The sequence below is a fragment of the Thunnus albacares genome, chromosome 12 (genome assembly GCF_914725855.1).
Source record: "Thunnus albacares chromosome 12, fThuAlb1.1, whole genome shotgun sequence".
Lineage (NCBI taxonomy): Eukaryota > Metazoa > Chordata > Actinopteri > Scombriformes > Scombridae > Thunnus > Thunnus albacares.
This window is the reverse complement of record NC_058117.1, coordinates 26,579,674-26,596,223: the sequence shown is the minus strand read 5'-3', so window position 1 is coordinate 26,596,223 and position 16,550 is coordinate 26,579,674. Positions and strand designations below refer to the sequence as shown.

At 38.7% G+C, this 16,550-nt stretch overlaps 1 protein-coding gene across 9 annotated transcripts in view; it reads left to right on the top strand.

Annotated features, from left to right (window-relative positions):
* LOC122994645 (partitioning defective 3 homolog) overlaps positions 1–16,550 on the top strand; it is a 253,190-nt gene that overhangs the window by 161,665 nt on the left and 74,975 nt on the right. For 2 of the 9 annotated variants that reach the window (XM_044369447.1, XM_044369445.1), the window contains 4 exons: positions 5,278–5,524; positions 5,704–5,730; positions 7,211–7,362; positions 8,905–8,949. In XM_044369447.1, coding sequence (XP_044225382.1) covers positions 5,278–5,524; positions 5,704–5,730; positions 7,211–7,362; positions 8,905–8,949 — 471 coding nt within the window. The remainder of the gene's footprint in view (positions 1–5,277; positions 5,525–5,703; positions 5,731–7,210; positions 7,363–8,904; positions 8,950–16,550) is intronic. The other 7 variants (XM_044369451.1, XM_044369449.1, XM_044369454.1 and 4 more) reach the window with 4 other exon arrangements.

Here is a 16,550-nt window from a genome sequence, read left to right as displayed (position 1 = left end):
TCACCGAACCTCAAAAGGACAGGACACCAGATGCAAGAAAGCTCTGCGGTCGGCCCGTTGAAGGATTTGTACTATATAATTACAAGTTATCACACATGCATTTCCATGCTTATTAAACACTTAATCATCCCAGTGGAGTTGTTTTTTCCCCCTGACCACCTAAGGGGAAATTTCAACCCTAATTTGTCATGTAAAATCTTTTGGATCTTCTTCTTCCATGTGGGCTCTGAATCAGTTTAAATAAAGTTGGTAATAAAACTTATAAATGTTAGCTCATTTTTCCATGTGCTTGGATCGACCTTGGGGATATCAAAGCAGCAAGTTTTTTTTTTTTCTTTTCTAACGTCATTCTGTGGTTTTGTGTCAAAGTGAGATTGGAGAGGTAGAGGAAGGATTAAAGCCTTATTTGAACTCTTGTTTAATTTGGCACTTCAGGTTAAAGCACAGATGATAAAGGCCAACAGGCTCAGGTTTTATGCAGGTATACCCTACTACCACCACCACCACCACGGTTTAAAGTCTTTTTACATTATTAATAGAGGATTAATTCTAAAACGAATTCTCTAGTTGAAGAATGAGACACCAACACACATTACAAGACATTTGCTCATATGAAGTCAAAACTCCCCGACGGATTAGTGAAGTGAATCACTGTTTCGCCAGATTTTCATATGAAACATTATCAAATGTAATTTTGAGAGAGTTAAAAAAAAAAAAAAAAAGTACTTCCCAGTTAAGTCAACTCAATCCCTAATGTGTCCAAAGTTTCCTCATGTATCTTTGGTGCAACTTCAAAAGTTGGAAAAGTTTCCAAACACATTTATTCCACGTCTGCTTGTTCCTGTAATTCATTATACCATTCTTACAGTACATGTAGCATTATTTCCTTTAATTTAGCATGTGTCATCTTCATAGTAATAATAGTTTAAAGGGCCAGTCCACACACACAACAGTCAACATTGTTCATTGGTTTTATTCTAATGAATTTTGTTGGATTACCCAGATCAACCTGGTAATGGTGTCTGGAAAGAAATTGGAATTTTTACAAAGTTTTAAATGTAATTTTTCAATATTGTGAGCCCCGCAAGTGAAATTCAGTTTACTTCTTGTATTGGGATGGAGGCAGAAATCCCAGAGTTACAGCTGATAACTGTAAAACTATCTACATGGCTACCACTAGAGACACATTATTTGTGTGTAATTTGGGTGCCCCAATGGTTGAGCTTTCTCCTTGTGTTTGTAATGATGTCTCAAGCAAAGACTTTGTACATTTTTAACTTGTGTGGTCTTAAGTTACTGCAGATTCTACCAGGTAATTTACTGCTGTCACATTCTGTACTTTCCCCACGTATTCCCGTAAATGCTGTGATTCTCAAGCATAAGCGGTTGTGTCATGACTGGTTTGAATACTGTGGACCGGTCTGGAAAAGCAGACGCTCGTCGGCTGCTGCTGCAGTGCTGCTGCTCAGAAGCCAACAGTAGAAGACTGTAGCTGCGTTTGGGCAGCTCCCAGATGTGAACGTGTGTTAATACAAAGCAGAGCTTTGCGTGCTCAGCAAACCTCCCTTGAATAAATAAAATTGTTGTGTGAGTGCTGGGGGGTCTTTCACAGTTGCTTGGAAATAAGTCTGTTCTCTAGTCGTAAGGGTGCCACAAAACATAAATCATGCATTAGGCTTTCTTACAAGACAACATCATTCCCATTCAGAACGTATCAGTTTGCTTTTGGCCCGCGCATACTCTTAGATCACTCGCTGGCTTTCTGCTCTCTGAAGATGCCAGGGATAAGAGAGCGACTTAATTATTCCTTTAGGCCAATAGCTCTTAAGGTCCAGCACCCCTGGCAATAACCTCCTTACTAATTATGCAAATAGATGGAGACAAGACAAAATGAAAAGAGAGGAAAAAAAAAAAAACCCTCCTCTGTAGGTCTTTCGCCTTGTATTATTCTCACCTCATACTATCTCAATTTTCATCTAGAAAACCGTATCACCCACCCCGCCTTCCTCCCAGCTGTTCCCCCCCTTTTGCCCTCAAATATTCAATAGTTTTGCACAAAAAAGCATTTAATAATAGCCTCTCCCGGAGAATCTCAAATGAAAATACCACCTATTGTTCCTCTACAGCTCAGTCAAAAATTATTACAGCCACTGGGAAAGATAATGCGTGTTTATTGGTGTGATTCTCAGGTGATGTCGGGTGTGTGCGCTTCGTCCACATGGCAGTGCTATTGTTGCTGGCGGATGGCTGCCCTCGGGGGCTGGCACTAAAACAAAGAGGCTTTTTTTTTTCTCCCCTTTTACCAGGCTAGTGAGTTGACAGATTCATCGGTTTTCTACTCAGTAGCTGCCAGTTGATTGTACTGCAGTGATTCAAACTGTGACATTGATGGGATTCTCAGTGTCGCGCATTGGACTGCTTAGGGAAATGGGATTAAGTGGTTCTGTGAGTGCACGTGTGTGTGTGTGTGTGTGTGTGTGTGTATGTGGACATGATTGTGTGTATAAAATGTGTGTGTGTGTGTGTGTGTGGTCTGAGAGAGAAAAGGGGGTGGCCATGCTGTGCCAGAGGACTCACCCGGACTCCTAAATTCACAGCGAATAACAAACACACGCAGCAGGAGGGGGGCTACAGAGAGCACACACACACTGAAAGCAGTGTAACAGTTGTAGGGCACGCACTCAGTGTGGTTCTCCCTCACACACACAAACATGCAGACACATTCTTTGTGAAATTTCTGATATTATATGAGTTATTATTAGTATAATAGACTACAAAGTGCATTCATGAGTCAATCTGAATAAAAAAAGTCTTAGTATTTCAGGAAAGTAACAAAGAACAGTGACGGATGACTTTTCAAACTACCTTTACACACAATCTCTCACACATTCACACCACACACTCGACCCTTTTTTCTCCCCCCCTCTCTCTCTCTCTCTCTCTCTCTCTCTCTTTTCAACTCCATTTACATCAGGTCATTCACCCACACTGGCTGGAGGCAGCAGCACCCAACAGCACAGCGATTCCCTCGGTGCCTGGTTATGAGAAACAAACAGCAGGCCTGTTGGCTCAGAACTCCAGGTCTTCGGGTTTTTAAAGCCCAAACGCTTTCTAAAGACAAACAAACTTCTCCCTGAGCTCAGTACACAAGGCTTTTATGAGGCATTGAAGCTGCCCTTCTTTTGATGCAGAGGAACCCCCCCCCTCATCCCCCACCCCCCTCTCCACTCCCAATTTCAAAATACAGATTAAAGACAAAGTCATGTGTTGCATATCAATGGGAGTTTTTAAGCCTTGCTTTTCAGAGGCAGAGAAAGGGGACTATTTTATTTTTTTTTTCGCCACAGCACGGGGAAGTTTTTATCTTTATTTGCGAGGGCACAGCTTGAATTAATCATAGTGTTTTGACATAGAAACACCATTGTGCCCGCTGCCAAACTCCACTTGGTATAAGCTGATTAGCCAGGAGCAGTTTCACATTGCTTTTAAACTTCAAAATATGTTCTTTTGGTTTTAAAAGTTACCCTGTATTCTGTGTTTTTTTTTTTTTTTTTTTTTTTTTTTGGTTGTTGTTGTTTTTTTTTTCATTTTGGAAACTTGTTTTCCTGTAGTTGGCCCATTTAACAGTTTAAGCAGTCTCACGCTTGATACAGCAGTTGCCTTTTTTTGTCACAAATAAATTCATTCCTGAGGGTGTTGTGCAGAGAGGCTGGGTAACTGACCGGCTTTTTTTTTTTTAAGCTTTTACAAGTGTTTTTCATGTTGATGATTATGTGTTCTAGTATTGTCCTAAAAGCTTAAAGAAATCTGCATTATTTTCCTCCAAATGTAATTAAATATCATTTCTAATGACGTTTATGTAGCTCTCAATCAGCAGTAGAAACAGACTTGTGTGTCAGTGTGACTCATCACCCGTTATTTATGTGTACGGATACATATCACGTCATTTGACTGTGATGGTGGTCGTTGTGCAGAGTGACTCATCGTTGATATCCTCAAATTATTACATACATCATACTAAACAGTGAGAAGACCATAAAAAACGCCCTTTCTTAGATAGTGTTGAGCTGTCGGAAATCTATAACAGTGGTTTTGTTTAATACATGCATGACTTGAGGGGAAAACGCGGAGCAGAACACACGTTCATCTGATTCATGTGGGAACATTAAAAAAACATGTGCTGATGCTCGCAAAGCTCAACATATTAGTACAGTTCAACATTTCGGGTGTATGCTTATTTGCTTTCCTACTGAGAGTTAAATGAGAACATTGATACAACTTTCATGCCTGGGCATTAAATATGGAACGGCAGCTGGGGGGGGGGTATTAGCTTAGCTTAGCTTAACATAAAGACTGTAGTCAGGGGGAAACAGCTAGCTTGGCTCTGTCCGATGTTAAAATCCGATAAAATCCACCCAGCAACAACAGCTCTAAATCTGACTAATTAACAAGGATCATGTTTGTTTTATCTGTATAAAAACAGAAATGTAAAAACTACAATTTGTAGTTTTTTAACTACAATTTGTAGTTTTTAGATAGCGGTTACTATTCATTGCTGTGAGGTTGCTAGGCAACCAGTGGAGACACTGCACCGAGGTACAGTTTATACACTGTTGTTCGAAATAATTATACTATGTAAGGCTTGCCGTTTCCCCTTTGCCTCCAGCCTTTATAGTAAGTTAAGCTAATCACTTCCTGCCTCTAGCTGCAAAATTAAAGCACACACATAGGAGCGGTTTCAATCTTCCCAAATGTTCCCAAAATGTTGAACTACTCCTTTAAGTACAAGATGAACATTCTTCAGACAGTGATTCTCCTCAACCAAACATATGACAAAGTAGTTTTGGCAAAGCTTAACTTGTGTATTTCAACAGAAAATCATGACAACAGTTCATATTCTAAATAATGTTATTTCAGTTAAATTCAACTTGGCTCGTTACGCCACTAGTTTCCCCCAATATTTGATATTTGAAATTGGTTTATGTTTCAAAGAATTTGTTTCTACAAAACCAACAAAACTCATGAAGCTGTTATGTAATCTTGTTATAATGACTTTCTCTCTCTATGATGCAGAAACAATTGATGGATTGAGAAAGAAACTTTTGCACTTTTATTCTGAAGGGCAGACATAAAAACCTGACATTTACCAATAATTTCTGATACATATTTGTTTCCAATTTAACTCCAATTTAAGAAAAACCACATAGAAACAGTTGCCTTTAATGAAAAAAAAATAATAGTCTTTCTAGTAGTAACCTAACATCTTATGTTCTCCAGGAAACTACCAGCTCTCTCCGACCGTCAACATGCCGCAGGACGACACAGTCATCATAGAGGATGACCGGCCGCCGCTCCTACCGCCCCACCTCTCCGACCAGTCGTCGTCCAGCTCCCACGACGACGTTGGCTTCACCGCCGACGTGACGCCTCTGTGGGCCAAAGAGCTGCCCGTTCCGAACGACAGGTGGGCAGAACTTGATTTTCCCTACTGCATTCCCCTCACCTTCTGCAAGTCAAACACAATGTAAGCTCTCAATGTAGTTAATATTATTAGGTTAATTTTCACATTGCTGTTTGAACTGTAGCTCCACATTTGACTAGTTTATTCCATGCAATAATTCCCTTAATTCAAATTAGGTCTTAAATTGTGGACAAACCTAGAATTCCCTGCAGAGTAAATATGTTTATTTTGTTTAATTTCAGCTTCTCAAAGCTCAGCATTTGCACAAGGTCAGTGTAGTAGTGTAACTGTAGTTGTGTAGTATGTATGTAAGTGCATGGGTTTTTTAAAAATTTTAAATTCTCCATAATTGTAAGCAGCCACTTACTGAAGCAGCTTATTTTTCTGTACTGGCCTCTCAGCCTGATGTGAAGGACGCCTGTTCTGACACAATGCTTCATTAGTGCATGTCAGTGTCATGGCGTTCAGTTATAAGGATGCAACTAACAAATGTTTCCGTCATCAATTAATCTAATTGTAACCTAAAGAAGAAACAGAGAAAAGCAGGAAACCTTCACATTTGAGACATTTTTACTCGATAAATGACTCGAATAATTCATCCGTTATCTAAACAGCTGACGAAAGGTTTCTGTCTATAATCATTTCAACACTCGTACAATACTTCACAGCTTCTTTCACATATTTGCAGCTTTACCTTTTAATTTTTTTTAGATCTGCATTTAGTTCAGCTGCAACATGTTCACAGGTGTCTATTTCCACAGCTGGAACTGTGCCTTTATTAGATGGCACCAGCGGAGAGATGTCAGGAAACAAGGAAGAAAGACATGTGAACGAACGTGCAGGGTCGTAGTATTAGGAATGTTGCGCAACAGTGTGCAAAGCCGCGTGTGCTCTGGTCAGTGATTAGCAAGATGGAGGCTCCAGCGCTGTGATGAATCTGTCTATACAGTGTAATGACTCCCAGAGTGATCGCTCTACTTTTTTTTTTGTACATGTTCTGTATGTGTTTGGTCTGGTTGTCATTTTCTCCCCGTTTTTTTTTTTTTTTCTCTCTCTCATTCCAACCTCTCCTATTAATATCATTATTTGTTGCGTCTTGTTTTTATTATATGATCGCTCTTTTCATCATCCTATTTCATTTCGTTGTTTTTTTTCTCTTCCTCCTGTCACGCTTACCTCCTCCCTCGCTTTCTTCTCTCTTCTTTTTCCCCTACCCCGTCTTCTCATCTCCAATCTTGTCCTTCCCTCCATCTGTCTCTCATTCCCTGAACCTTTCCCTTTTCTTCATTTCACTTTCTCAGCTCTCTTAATTTTATCCTCTACTTTGCTCCGCCCCTCTCTCAACCCTCCATCTCTTGTATATCTTTTCTTTTTTCCTTTGGATTCTTTGAGTTCAAAGAGGTTCTTTGAACTTATTTCAGTATTTTTTCACTTATACTCCTCAGTCAAATCTGTCTCCGTGCCACTTTGGTAATTTTTTTCAGTTTTTCTTCTCACTGAAGTTTTTTATGCGTCATATTTGACACCATATGTGTGTAGTAGGGATCTTGGGACTTTATAATCAGTCTGTCGGTCTAATACTTTGGTGTATGACTAAATACTTACAAAACTTATGACATTCCCATCAGCCTCAGCTATACTGTATTTTTAGTGCTAATTAGCATGCTAAGCCACTAACAAAGATGCTGATCTTAGCATGGCCAATAAAGTTAATCTTACTTCCCTGTATTTCACCCTCTCTCCATCCAGCTCCCTGAATCCAGATGAATCACATCCAGACACCGCTTTCCAGAGGGAAGGCTTCGGGCGCCAGAGCATGTCAGAGAAACGCACCAAGCAGTTCGGGGACGCTGCCCAGCTCGAGATCATCAAGACACGCAAGTCCAAGAGCATGGATCTAGGTACCATGTTCAAAACCTCCCATCTGCCTTCTAGTATGCAGGTTATTCTTTACGTTTCAGGGAGAGCAGGAACTGAGGAAGTCCATGAAAACCTCCACCTGCTTTCACTGCAAAAGATTTATCACCCCATCAAATTCAGATAAATGTTAACATCTTTGGACTGAATGTATTAAGTATTATGTCCTTCAGATTAAAAGCAGAGGTTCAGTACCTTTGCTTTTCTTCAGGACTTGTTGATACAGTTCATGTCAAAATCCAACATGTATTTGTCTTTCATTCAAGGTAATTAATCGCAAATTTAATGGAAATTGTGCTATATTTACTGTGTACTGTGTAGTATTTCAATCATACGGCCGTCTTGGGTGGTTCCTATGATGTGAATTTAAACACTTAAACATGGGAATCTTTCCAATTGTTCCACATGACATGAACAAGGCTGTAAGATATTAAGATATGATGTATTTTAATGTCATTTTGTCCTTTCTTGGCCTGCTGATTCGTCCCTTGGTGACATTTGTGGCATATGTTTCTCTTCATGTTGATTTTATGACTCTCAAGATACAATTTAATATTGATGTCAGGCATTATGTGCAATATGTCCTCTCAGCCATATTGGTGCTGTGGATATGATATGACTGATAATCATTATGAAGCATGATTCAGGCGATGGTAGGTGTTGTAAACCAAGGATCACAAAACTTCCAAGCAAAATGGTAAAACGCCTTTATTCTCTTTACCCAACAAACAAACATAGAAAATGAAATGTTTGCTTTTGACTGCACAGAGAAACTTGAGCTTTGAAGTAAAGATACTTCTAAACTTTTCCAAACAGGAACTGACAAACTCCAAAACCATCTGGTTAAAACACACATTATTAATAATTTCCAATCAGTGTAGTGACTTGTCTTTTCCACACATTTCTGAATATTTTAGAGTTATATAATCCCTTAGTTTGAGTTTTAAGGCTCTGACAGACATGTCAGTAGTCACCTCAGCCGCCTCAAACTCAGTAAAAACCTTTTTTTTTTAAAAAAAAATCAGGTTTCACGTAACCTTGAGCACATCCCCCAGCACCCCTTTCATGTTTCAAACATGTTCCTTATATTTAAATGTATTCCACCCCCTTGCCTCTTTGTATGAAAACAGGCTTTGCATCTCTCTCTCTCTCTCCCTCAAAGTCAAGAACTTCACTGTGTTGATTCACCTTGAAATGCCTCCGTACAGTCACTGATTGCTTTGGCTGCAACAGTCTCTCTTGCTCACACTCTATAATCATATCTAATCTTCCCGACCAGATTGCCGCTCTGTGCTGTGTTGATATCACAACAGGTCTGATTACTATCCTCAAACCCTCTTTTCATTCCCCATTCACCCCCCCCCCTTCACCTCCTTGTCTCTCGCATGGCGTCCGATCCTAATTGAGATGAAGCCGTTTGTGATGTTTGCAGCGCTACCTGGATGTTGCATGTGGAATGTCATGAGCACTAACTGTACCCCAAATGTTTGTACCCCTCCCCTCTTTCCTTCCCCTTCCTTTAACAGTAGCCGACGAGATTAATCTCACCCCTCGTCCCGAGACCAACACAGGTAAGGACCGGTGCACTGAAAGGTAGAATGGAAAACTTACCTTCGCCACCATCACCATCACTTTTTAATGTAGAGGTGCATATCAAAGTCCTGGGACTGAGGGGTATAAGTGGTATTTGTGTTTTATTTCAAATTAAAAGCCCCCTAGGAGATCATCCATTCAGAGTATGATGTTAAACCACATGATACTGCATTTATCACATTCTTTGCATACAAATATACCGTACAAATAATGGCAAAGTCCAGCAGAAGCAAAGGAGAAGAGATTAAATGACCTGTACTATAATGGCTTACATGCCAAATTAAGCATAATGTGCATTTCCACAACACTTATTCAATTAGTAGAACAAGAGTCTTGTCAAACTCATCACTCTGCTGCTGAGAAATTCACTATTTTTTCTGATATTTTCTACTTTGCAGTTCTTTATGTTGTTTTGTTCATACCTTATCTTCTGATGGAAGGCTTTTAAATTGAAACACCCATGCAGGAAGTTTTGATTATCTCTGACACGAACGGCTAAATAAAAATAGCAACAACTGGAATTAATCTGCGAATGAGGACAAACTCAGGAATGCAGCCCTGAGAATGACGTGACTCTGTCGTTGTACTTTGGGAATTACTGCTGTGAAAATGCACATTAACCTTAATTTACCTAGACAACAGATAAACATTGAGGAAGTGTTGACTTTGTATTAACAGCAAACAGCAGCAACACCATATTAAAAACCCGAGCAGGTCAGAAAACAAGGAGGCTTTTCACTAAAACATGATAAAAATGCACTAATAAAACAGCAACTGTTAGAAACAAAGGCCCTTTTTTCTTATATAAGCCTGGTTCTCTCTCTGAAGTCGAAGGTTCCTTGCCAATGTTTTAGAATTCATGGCATGTGCAGAAGCAAAGGCTTAGCGGTTTTGTCAATAAATATCACATTTGCAATGGAGATAATCTGCAAAACATTCCTCTATTTTTAACTAGTTGATAATTTGCCTCCAGCACCTTTTTAAGGAATCACAAGTTTCCTGTAGTTTCATGAAATCTGCTCACCTAATGATGTTTGAAACTTTTCTACTGCACTTCATGGAGTTATTGTGTTTAGCATTTGGCTTCATTTAGTCAAACCAACTCATACCCCTCTTGCCCCAAGTCCTTCATATCATCTCAGATCTGTCTTTACTGTCCATGTTTTTCTCATTTACTCCTTGTATCAAAAGATATAAACTGCATTGTTGTTTTTTTATTACTTGACAACGCATTGTAAAACTTTCTGGGAAAATATGTAGCTGCAGAGGTCAATGTTTTTTTGTGCCAGGAACAGCAAATGAACTCCAACCCATCTTTTTGGAGCTTTTGATCGATTCACAGCTGGTACAGGACATGACACAAATTGTACAGGAACAACAACGAGATGACGTTAAAATCGCACATATTGATCTGCAAACAGATTAGTAGGAGATTATGTTTGAAAGGTTTATCCAGCACTCTGCTCTTTTATGCATTTATGTAGTGTTCCTCCGTGCTCGGGTGTTTTTTTTTTTTGCACGTTCTTGACAAGACAAATTTGTCAGTCCGCAGAGTGAAGTCTCGCAGTCCTCGCCGCAGTTTGAGGTCGCTGCTGAACATGGTTGTGAAAGCAGTCGAGTGACTACAGATTTGATTTTCCCCCTTTTTTTTTGCCTCAGATGCGACAGTAGCACTAATTGTTATGTGTGTGCGTATGTGTATAAGGAATGTATGCGTGTGTGCGTGGAAAGGGAGAGTAGAGAAAGCACTCTGTCCTTGGTTAAGGCAGCGAGCTGACAGCGAGTCATCCGTCATTGTCAAGTCTTGTGTATTTTCACTGTCGCCTCGACTGAATAGAGGGCCTGCCTCTGAAATCAGCGGCTTGGACAAAAAGGACGAATCCTGCCGAAGGAAGACATGTTGAGGAAGACGGAGAGACGAGAGAAAGAGGAGATGTTTTAGAGTGAAGCTGAGAAAAGGTGTGAAAAGATGGATCGGAGAGGTGTTTTCTTAGAAAAGTACAACTTCATAGTTGGATCAGTATTTTAATACTTTTGTCAAAAACCTTTCAACGTTGTGTGGGCAACTACGAGATGGAGAGGAGATAGTCTCCAGCTTTCTGTCGTGTGATATCATGAGTCGGCAGGGAAGAGATTGTGTGTTGCATATTTTATACGGTAAATCTGCCAAATGGTTGCAACAGATGAGTCGGTGGAACTGTTGCATAATCTGATAACAACTAGGAAAGAAAACAACTTTGCATATATTTTTTTTGCATATATATATAAGTCACAAGATACATTAAGTGCATTTCTATTATGACCCCATGAATATTACAAAAATGCAATTGCGATTATCCGCATTCCTTGTTGAGGTTTGGTTAAGTTTAGGAAACTAATTTGCTTACAGTTCGGGAAAGATAGTCGATAGTTTAGTCTGTAAAATGTAAAAAAGTCATGAAAAACTGCCCATTAATTTTCCAGAGCCCAAAGTAACATCTTCACATATCTTGTTTTGTCCAAACAACAGTCTAAAACCCAAAGATATTCAGTTTATAATGACATAAAATAGAGAAAAACACATTTTAATAGCCGGAACCAGCGGATTTTTTTTGTATTTTTTGCTTGAAAACCACCATAATTAATTATTAAAATTGTTGCTTTTTATTTTGATCAACTATTTGATGAGTAGACTAATAGTTTCAGCTGTAATTATATCTTATTTGATGGATATTGCAGTTACACAGGCAGGGTAGTGACATTCAGTATCTTACAAAACTTCCTTTCCATCCAAGACTTTATTTCAGAGCAAACTAGTTCTATAGGTACTGATGCAATTCCTACTGGTCTCTAATTAAACTCATTAAAGCCCCACAATACCCTCATTAAAAAGCAGAAAACAATGTGCAAGTGATTGTTTCATGTGTGGGTGATATTTAAGTTCCCTCCACTGCAAATCATATCATTTTCTTTAATTAAGCACCATTGTTTGGTCAGAGTGATTTACTTTTACAGTGAAATTGTGAAATTATCTCATTCCACTAGCAGATCAGATATGTAGGCTACTTCTTCAGCTTATTTTAAGGTTGTTATTTATGTGAAAGTTAGGTGTTTTTCCAGTTTGGAAGTGAATACCTATCCATTTCCACTAATGTTTTGGGCTAATAGATTTCAGCTTGCTTTTTTTTTTAAGTGCCTGAGGTTTATTTTCACTTTGTGGGCCTCTGGTGTCACTTTACCAACTTAAAAAAAAAAAAAAACCTGTACTCACCGCTAAGTATAAATGATCCATGGTCCATTTACCAAAGCCAAAACACAACCATCCCGCTGAAACCGAAGACTGTGACAGCTCTGAGAGACGGGATATAGTAGTCCTCGTCTCATGAGCTGTGATTGGCTGAGAAGTTTGTTGATACAAGCCAAGCATTGGACGTGGACTGTCCAGGTTTACATTCAGACTGTAAAACCTTTATGACATATTATAAATCCTAGTGAGGGAGTGTCATGTGATTAATCCATGTGTGGTTTAACTATTGAGTCCATTTCTATTCCTTTTGGGAAGTAAAGTCAGGTTAATTATTTGATCTTTGTGAAACAAGATTCGATATTATTGCATAGTGGGTCAATGTTGCTCAGTAGGTAGAGTGTGGCATTCACACTCCCAGGAAGTGATTAAGTTACAAATTAGTTTGACCTTAGTTTAGTCAATACCAGCTGAGAGAATGCCTTAATTACTTTTATTCAGAGGCGATCTATATGATAAACGATGTACAAAATGGATAATATGTTTATCTAGATGATGAAACTGGTGGCTGGTTAGCCCGTTTTATATATCTTCTTCTTACTTCTTTTCCCTTTTTCTGTTGAATGCCATCACGTAGAGTTTACAGGACTGTAGGCTTTTGCTGTCCCGGCTTTTTAATGATTTTAATGTGGTTGAGATGGTTTTGTGGTTTTGTGTTTTTATAGGTCTGATAAAAAGAACATTTCATCAAATCACAAATGGTAGAAAAAGGTCATATAAAAAGTTTTATATCCAAATAAAAAAGGTCTGTAAATACTCTTCTGTTTATTAGAATTAGGGGTCGGTAATCATTAAGGCCATTAGAAATTTCTTAATAATTGAATAACACTTTATTATCTTTTTATTGCATTTTATATGATCAATTATTTTGCAATACTTTGTAATATTGCACAACTTTTGCAGGCATAAAACTAAAAACCTCATCAAAAAAAAAAAAAAAACTTAGCATAACTTAAACATAACAAACTTTATCATAATGTTTAATCACACAGTGAACTCTATAGCGATGACGGAGGCAGTGAAACGAGATGACAGGTGATTTCCTTTATACAGACTGAATAAATAAGCCTGCTGTTGTCGGTTCCAGCTGAGTCCGGTGTCATCGCCAATCTAACCTCTGCTAGCCAGCTGCTACATGATTGCTCTGTATTTGTTATTGCAAGGCTGTCAAAGCTTAACTTTGCAGGATAACGTTTATCTGCAGATGAATAGTGGTGTCACTGTCCAAACATGCTGACACAGATTATTAAGAACTGACTGAGTGGCTGCCAGATTTGAAATAATCTATTTAACTGCCTTCTTAAATGTCTGTCAGACACTGTTCATGAGCTGTGTTGCCATATCTGAATTTAGTGTGTTTGTCTCAAAAACTAAATGTAAACAGATGGACATTGTTTCTTATAAAATATCTCCTCTAAACTTCCTCAGTACTGTCTTTGGGTAGGCCTGACTGAACAAGAAACCTTGTCACCAGGTTATTTGAAAGTCATTTCTTTTAAAAAAGGCAAAAAAAAAAAAAAAAGTTTTTCATGTTTGTATCTAAATGCTATTCGTCAGATCTCCAACACAGTGTAAATTATCCTTTTTTCTTTTTTTTTTTTTTTTAAAGACTGTCACTGAAGTGTGACTGTAGTGAACGGCGCTCTGCAAAGCCTTTAAATAGAAAGGGTGTGCAGCGTGAAAAGCCTATCAGCCCAGCTCTCAGTGAGACGTTAAGGGGACAGGACAGGCTGATGAGAATGAATGGGAGGCCGCCAACCCACGAGGTTGTTCGCTCTGCATGTATTCAATTTTCCGTTTTTTTTTATTTATTTATTTTTCTCTTTCTTTATTCTCGTTTCAGTCAGTCTTACTGTAAACAAGCAGCATGGGAGGAGGAAGGAAAAAATAGCTTGTTTCCAGACTTGCATTTTGAGATTATTCTAGAGGCCCAGCAGGTCATTTGAATCACAAAAAAATGTGACTAAAATAAAGTGCGGAGCCTGGCGGTTCCTACTGAAGATGTACATTTTGAAAAAAAGGGGTCACAAATATTTGTTTGTTTGTTTTTTTTAATGCCCAAGTTATTTCCTTAAAGTTACTACAAGGAACTTTTAACTGATTATGAAACAATAGTTATTCTAAATGTAGTTAGTAGTAATGTAGTATAGTTATTCTTTGTTTACTTTACATGTAGCATTGTAGCATAAGGGAGTACAAAGACTTGTTTTTGGCTTCCCATCTCATTTTAAAAAGAAAAGATAGAAAGCACGAGCGAGCTGAGATCACGAGTGAGAGAGAGAGAGAGAGAGCAGTGGTGGTCGAGCGAGCCAGAGAGTGAATGAAGAGATGGAGCAGCGGTGTAGCAAGAACAAAGGAGTGAATCTGAGATATAAAACGTTATTTTCTCATTGTTTTATAGCGGTTACGCTCTAAAGCGCAAATAAACACGCCCACACCTCCACATAGCCACAAACAGATACTTTTACCTCATCGCTATAAATCCTGCAAACAGCTGTGTTTAAAAAAAAAAAAAAAAAAAAAAAAAAAGAGAAATAGCATTACAAATAAGTCTTTCTTTCACTCGCTTCCAAAGAAATGCACACGCTAGCCAAAATTTTTTTACAACATGAGGCGATGGTGCTCATGGGAAATGCTGTCTTCACTACACCACCGCTGTTGTCTACAGGGGCTGTTAAAATCAACACAAAATAAAAGTTCCTTGTATTAACTTTAAACATCTGGGAACTTAAACTTTTAGCTAACGTTACTTAGCCGGGAGTACATGCTTTATTTGTTGGGAACTATTTTCAGCCATAAATCAACACACATTTGGTACATTAGTTAGTATTTATATTCTCTTTTTCACCTCTCTTTTATTTCCCTTATGTTCACCTTTCTTTCTATCTTTTGACATTTAATTTTCAGTTTCATCCTTACTCACTCACCCCTCCTTTGTTTGTTCTACCCTCTTCCTCTATTCTCTCAGTCTTTCCTTCCCTGTCTCCCTCCCTTTCAATCACTCTCCTCCCTCTTGACACCACATTTTAGTCTGTCAGGCTTTTGCAACCTCCCGCTACAGTAGCTGTAAAGCGACACCACCCAGGAGATTAGGACTCTTCCATTTACCTTCATAACTCCACACCACCTTATCTCCTTTCATTTATTATCCAGCGTACACGTCCTCAGCCTGTGAAAGATGCCATATGGGAACAAAAATTATGCCCGCACCACTGTACGAATAGCCTTAGTTTAATTAAACTGTCATGTTTCTCCTATTTTGCTGATGGTTATTTTCATTCAGAGCTACATCTTGTAATGAAATTTGTAGTCAGTCGGGAGGAATGTCACACATACACACACACACAAATACACACAATCGATCAGCTTTCTTCGTGGTGAAACAAGTGGTATCCAGGTATAAATATGGTGTGCTGTTGTCAGAGTTGCTTATTACCGTAGTGGATTTTCTTTACCTGCTCGGTGAGGTAAAATGTTTCATGTAGTGTGTGTGTGTGGTGTTACCAATACATCGCTGGTTCATGAAGTAGATTCAGTGTTCACTGTCTGCAGGAGTAGTGGGTGAGACTGACATCGCTCGTGCCACATAAATAAACCTTTATCATCTTCTTCTACGTTATACTGTATGAAGAAAGAGAAACAGCATCTCTTCAGTGGTGTTGCAACATTTCTGGAGATCGGAGCAGGTCTTTCCTTTTTGTTATTGTTAGCTAGAAATGCCAAGCTACAATAAAAAAAAAAAACAGGAATAGGGACAAATAGATGGCTAGAGAGTGCAGCCTGAGAACGACGTGTTTTTGTGTTGTATTGTTACATTTACTGTGGGTGTTGACATTATTTGCAGTGGAAATTCACCTTGATGGTCATTGTGAGCTTGGCAGGAACAAATCCCAGACTCCTCCACAAAAAAAACAAGCAAACAAAAAAAAAATATATATTACTCAACAGTGTTGCAACTAGATGAAGTCACAGTGGAAACACTGGGAAGGCTCTGAGGTTATACTTGGACAGCTTTAGTTGTTGGTCATTTGGAATTGGCAGATAGTGGCTTGTTGTGAAATATATTGCTTAGTCAGTATTTGTGCTGTAAAGTCACTCTCATCCTCACAAATCCATCCTCTTAAATCATACCATTAAGTCATTCTGTAACATAACACTTGAGATAATGTTGTTCCTCTTGCTCTGCGTCATCCTTTATCATCCTTGGGAATAATTTTAAGCCATGATTCAATAATAACCAAGGTCAATGTGTTATATATTTATAATTCTAGACAGATTTTGTCATCTATTATTGTA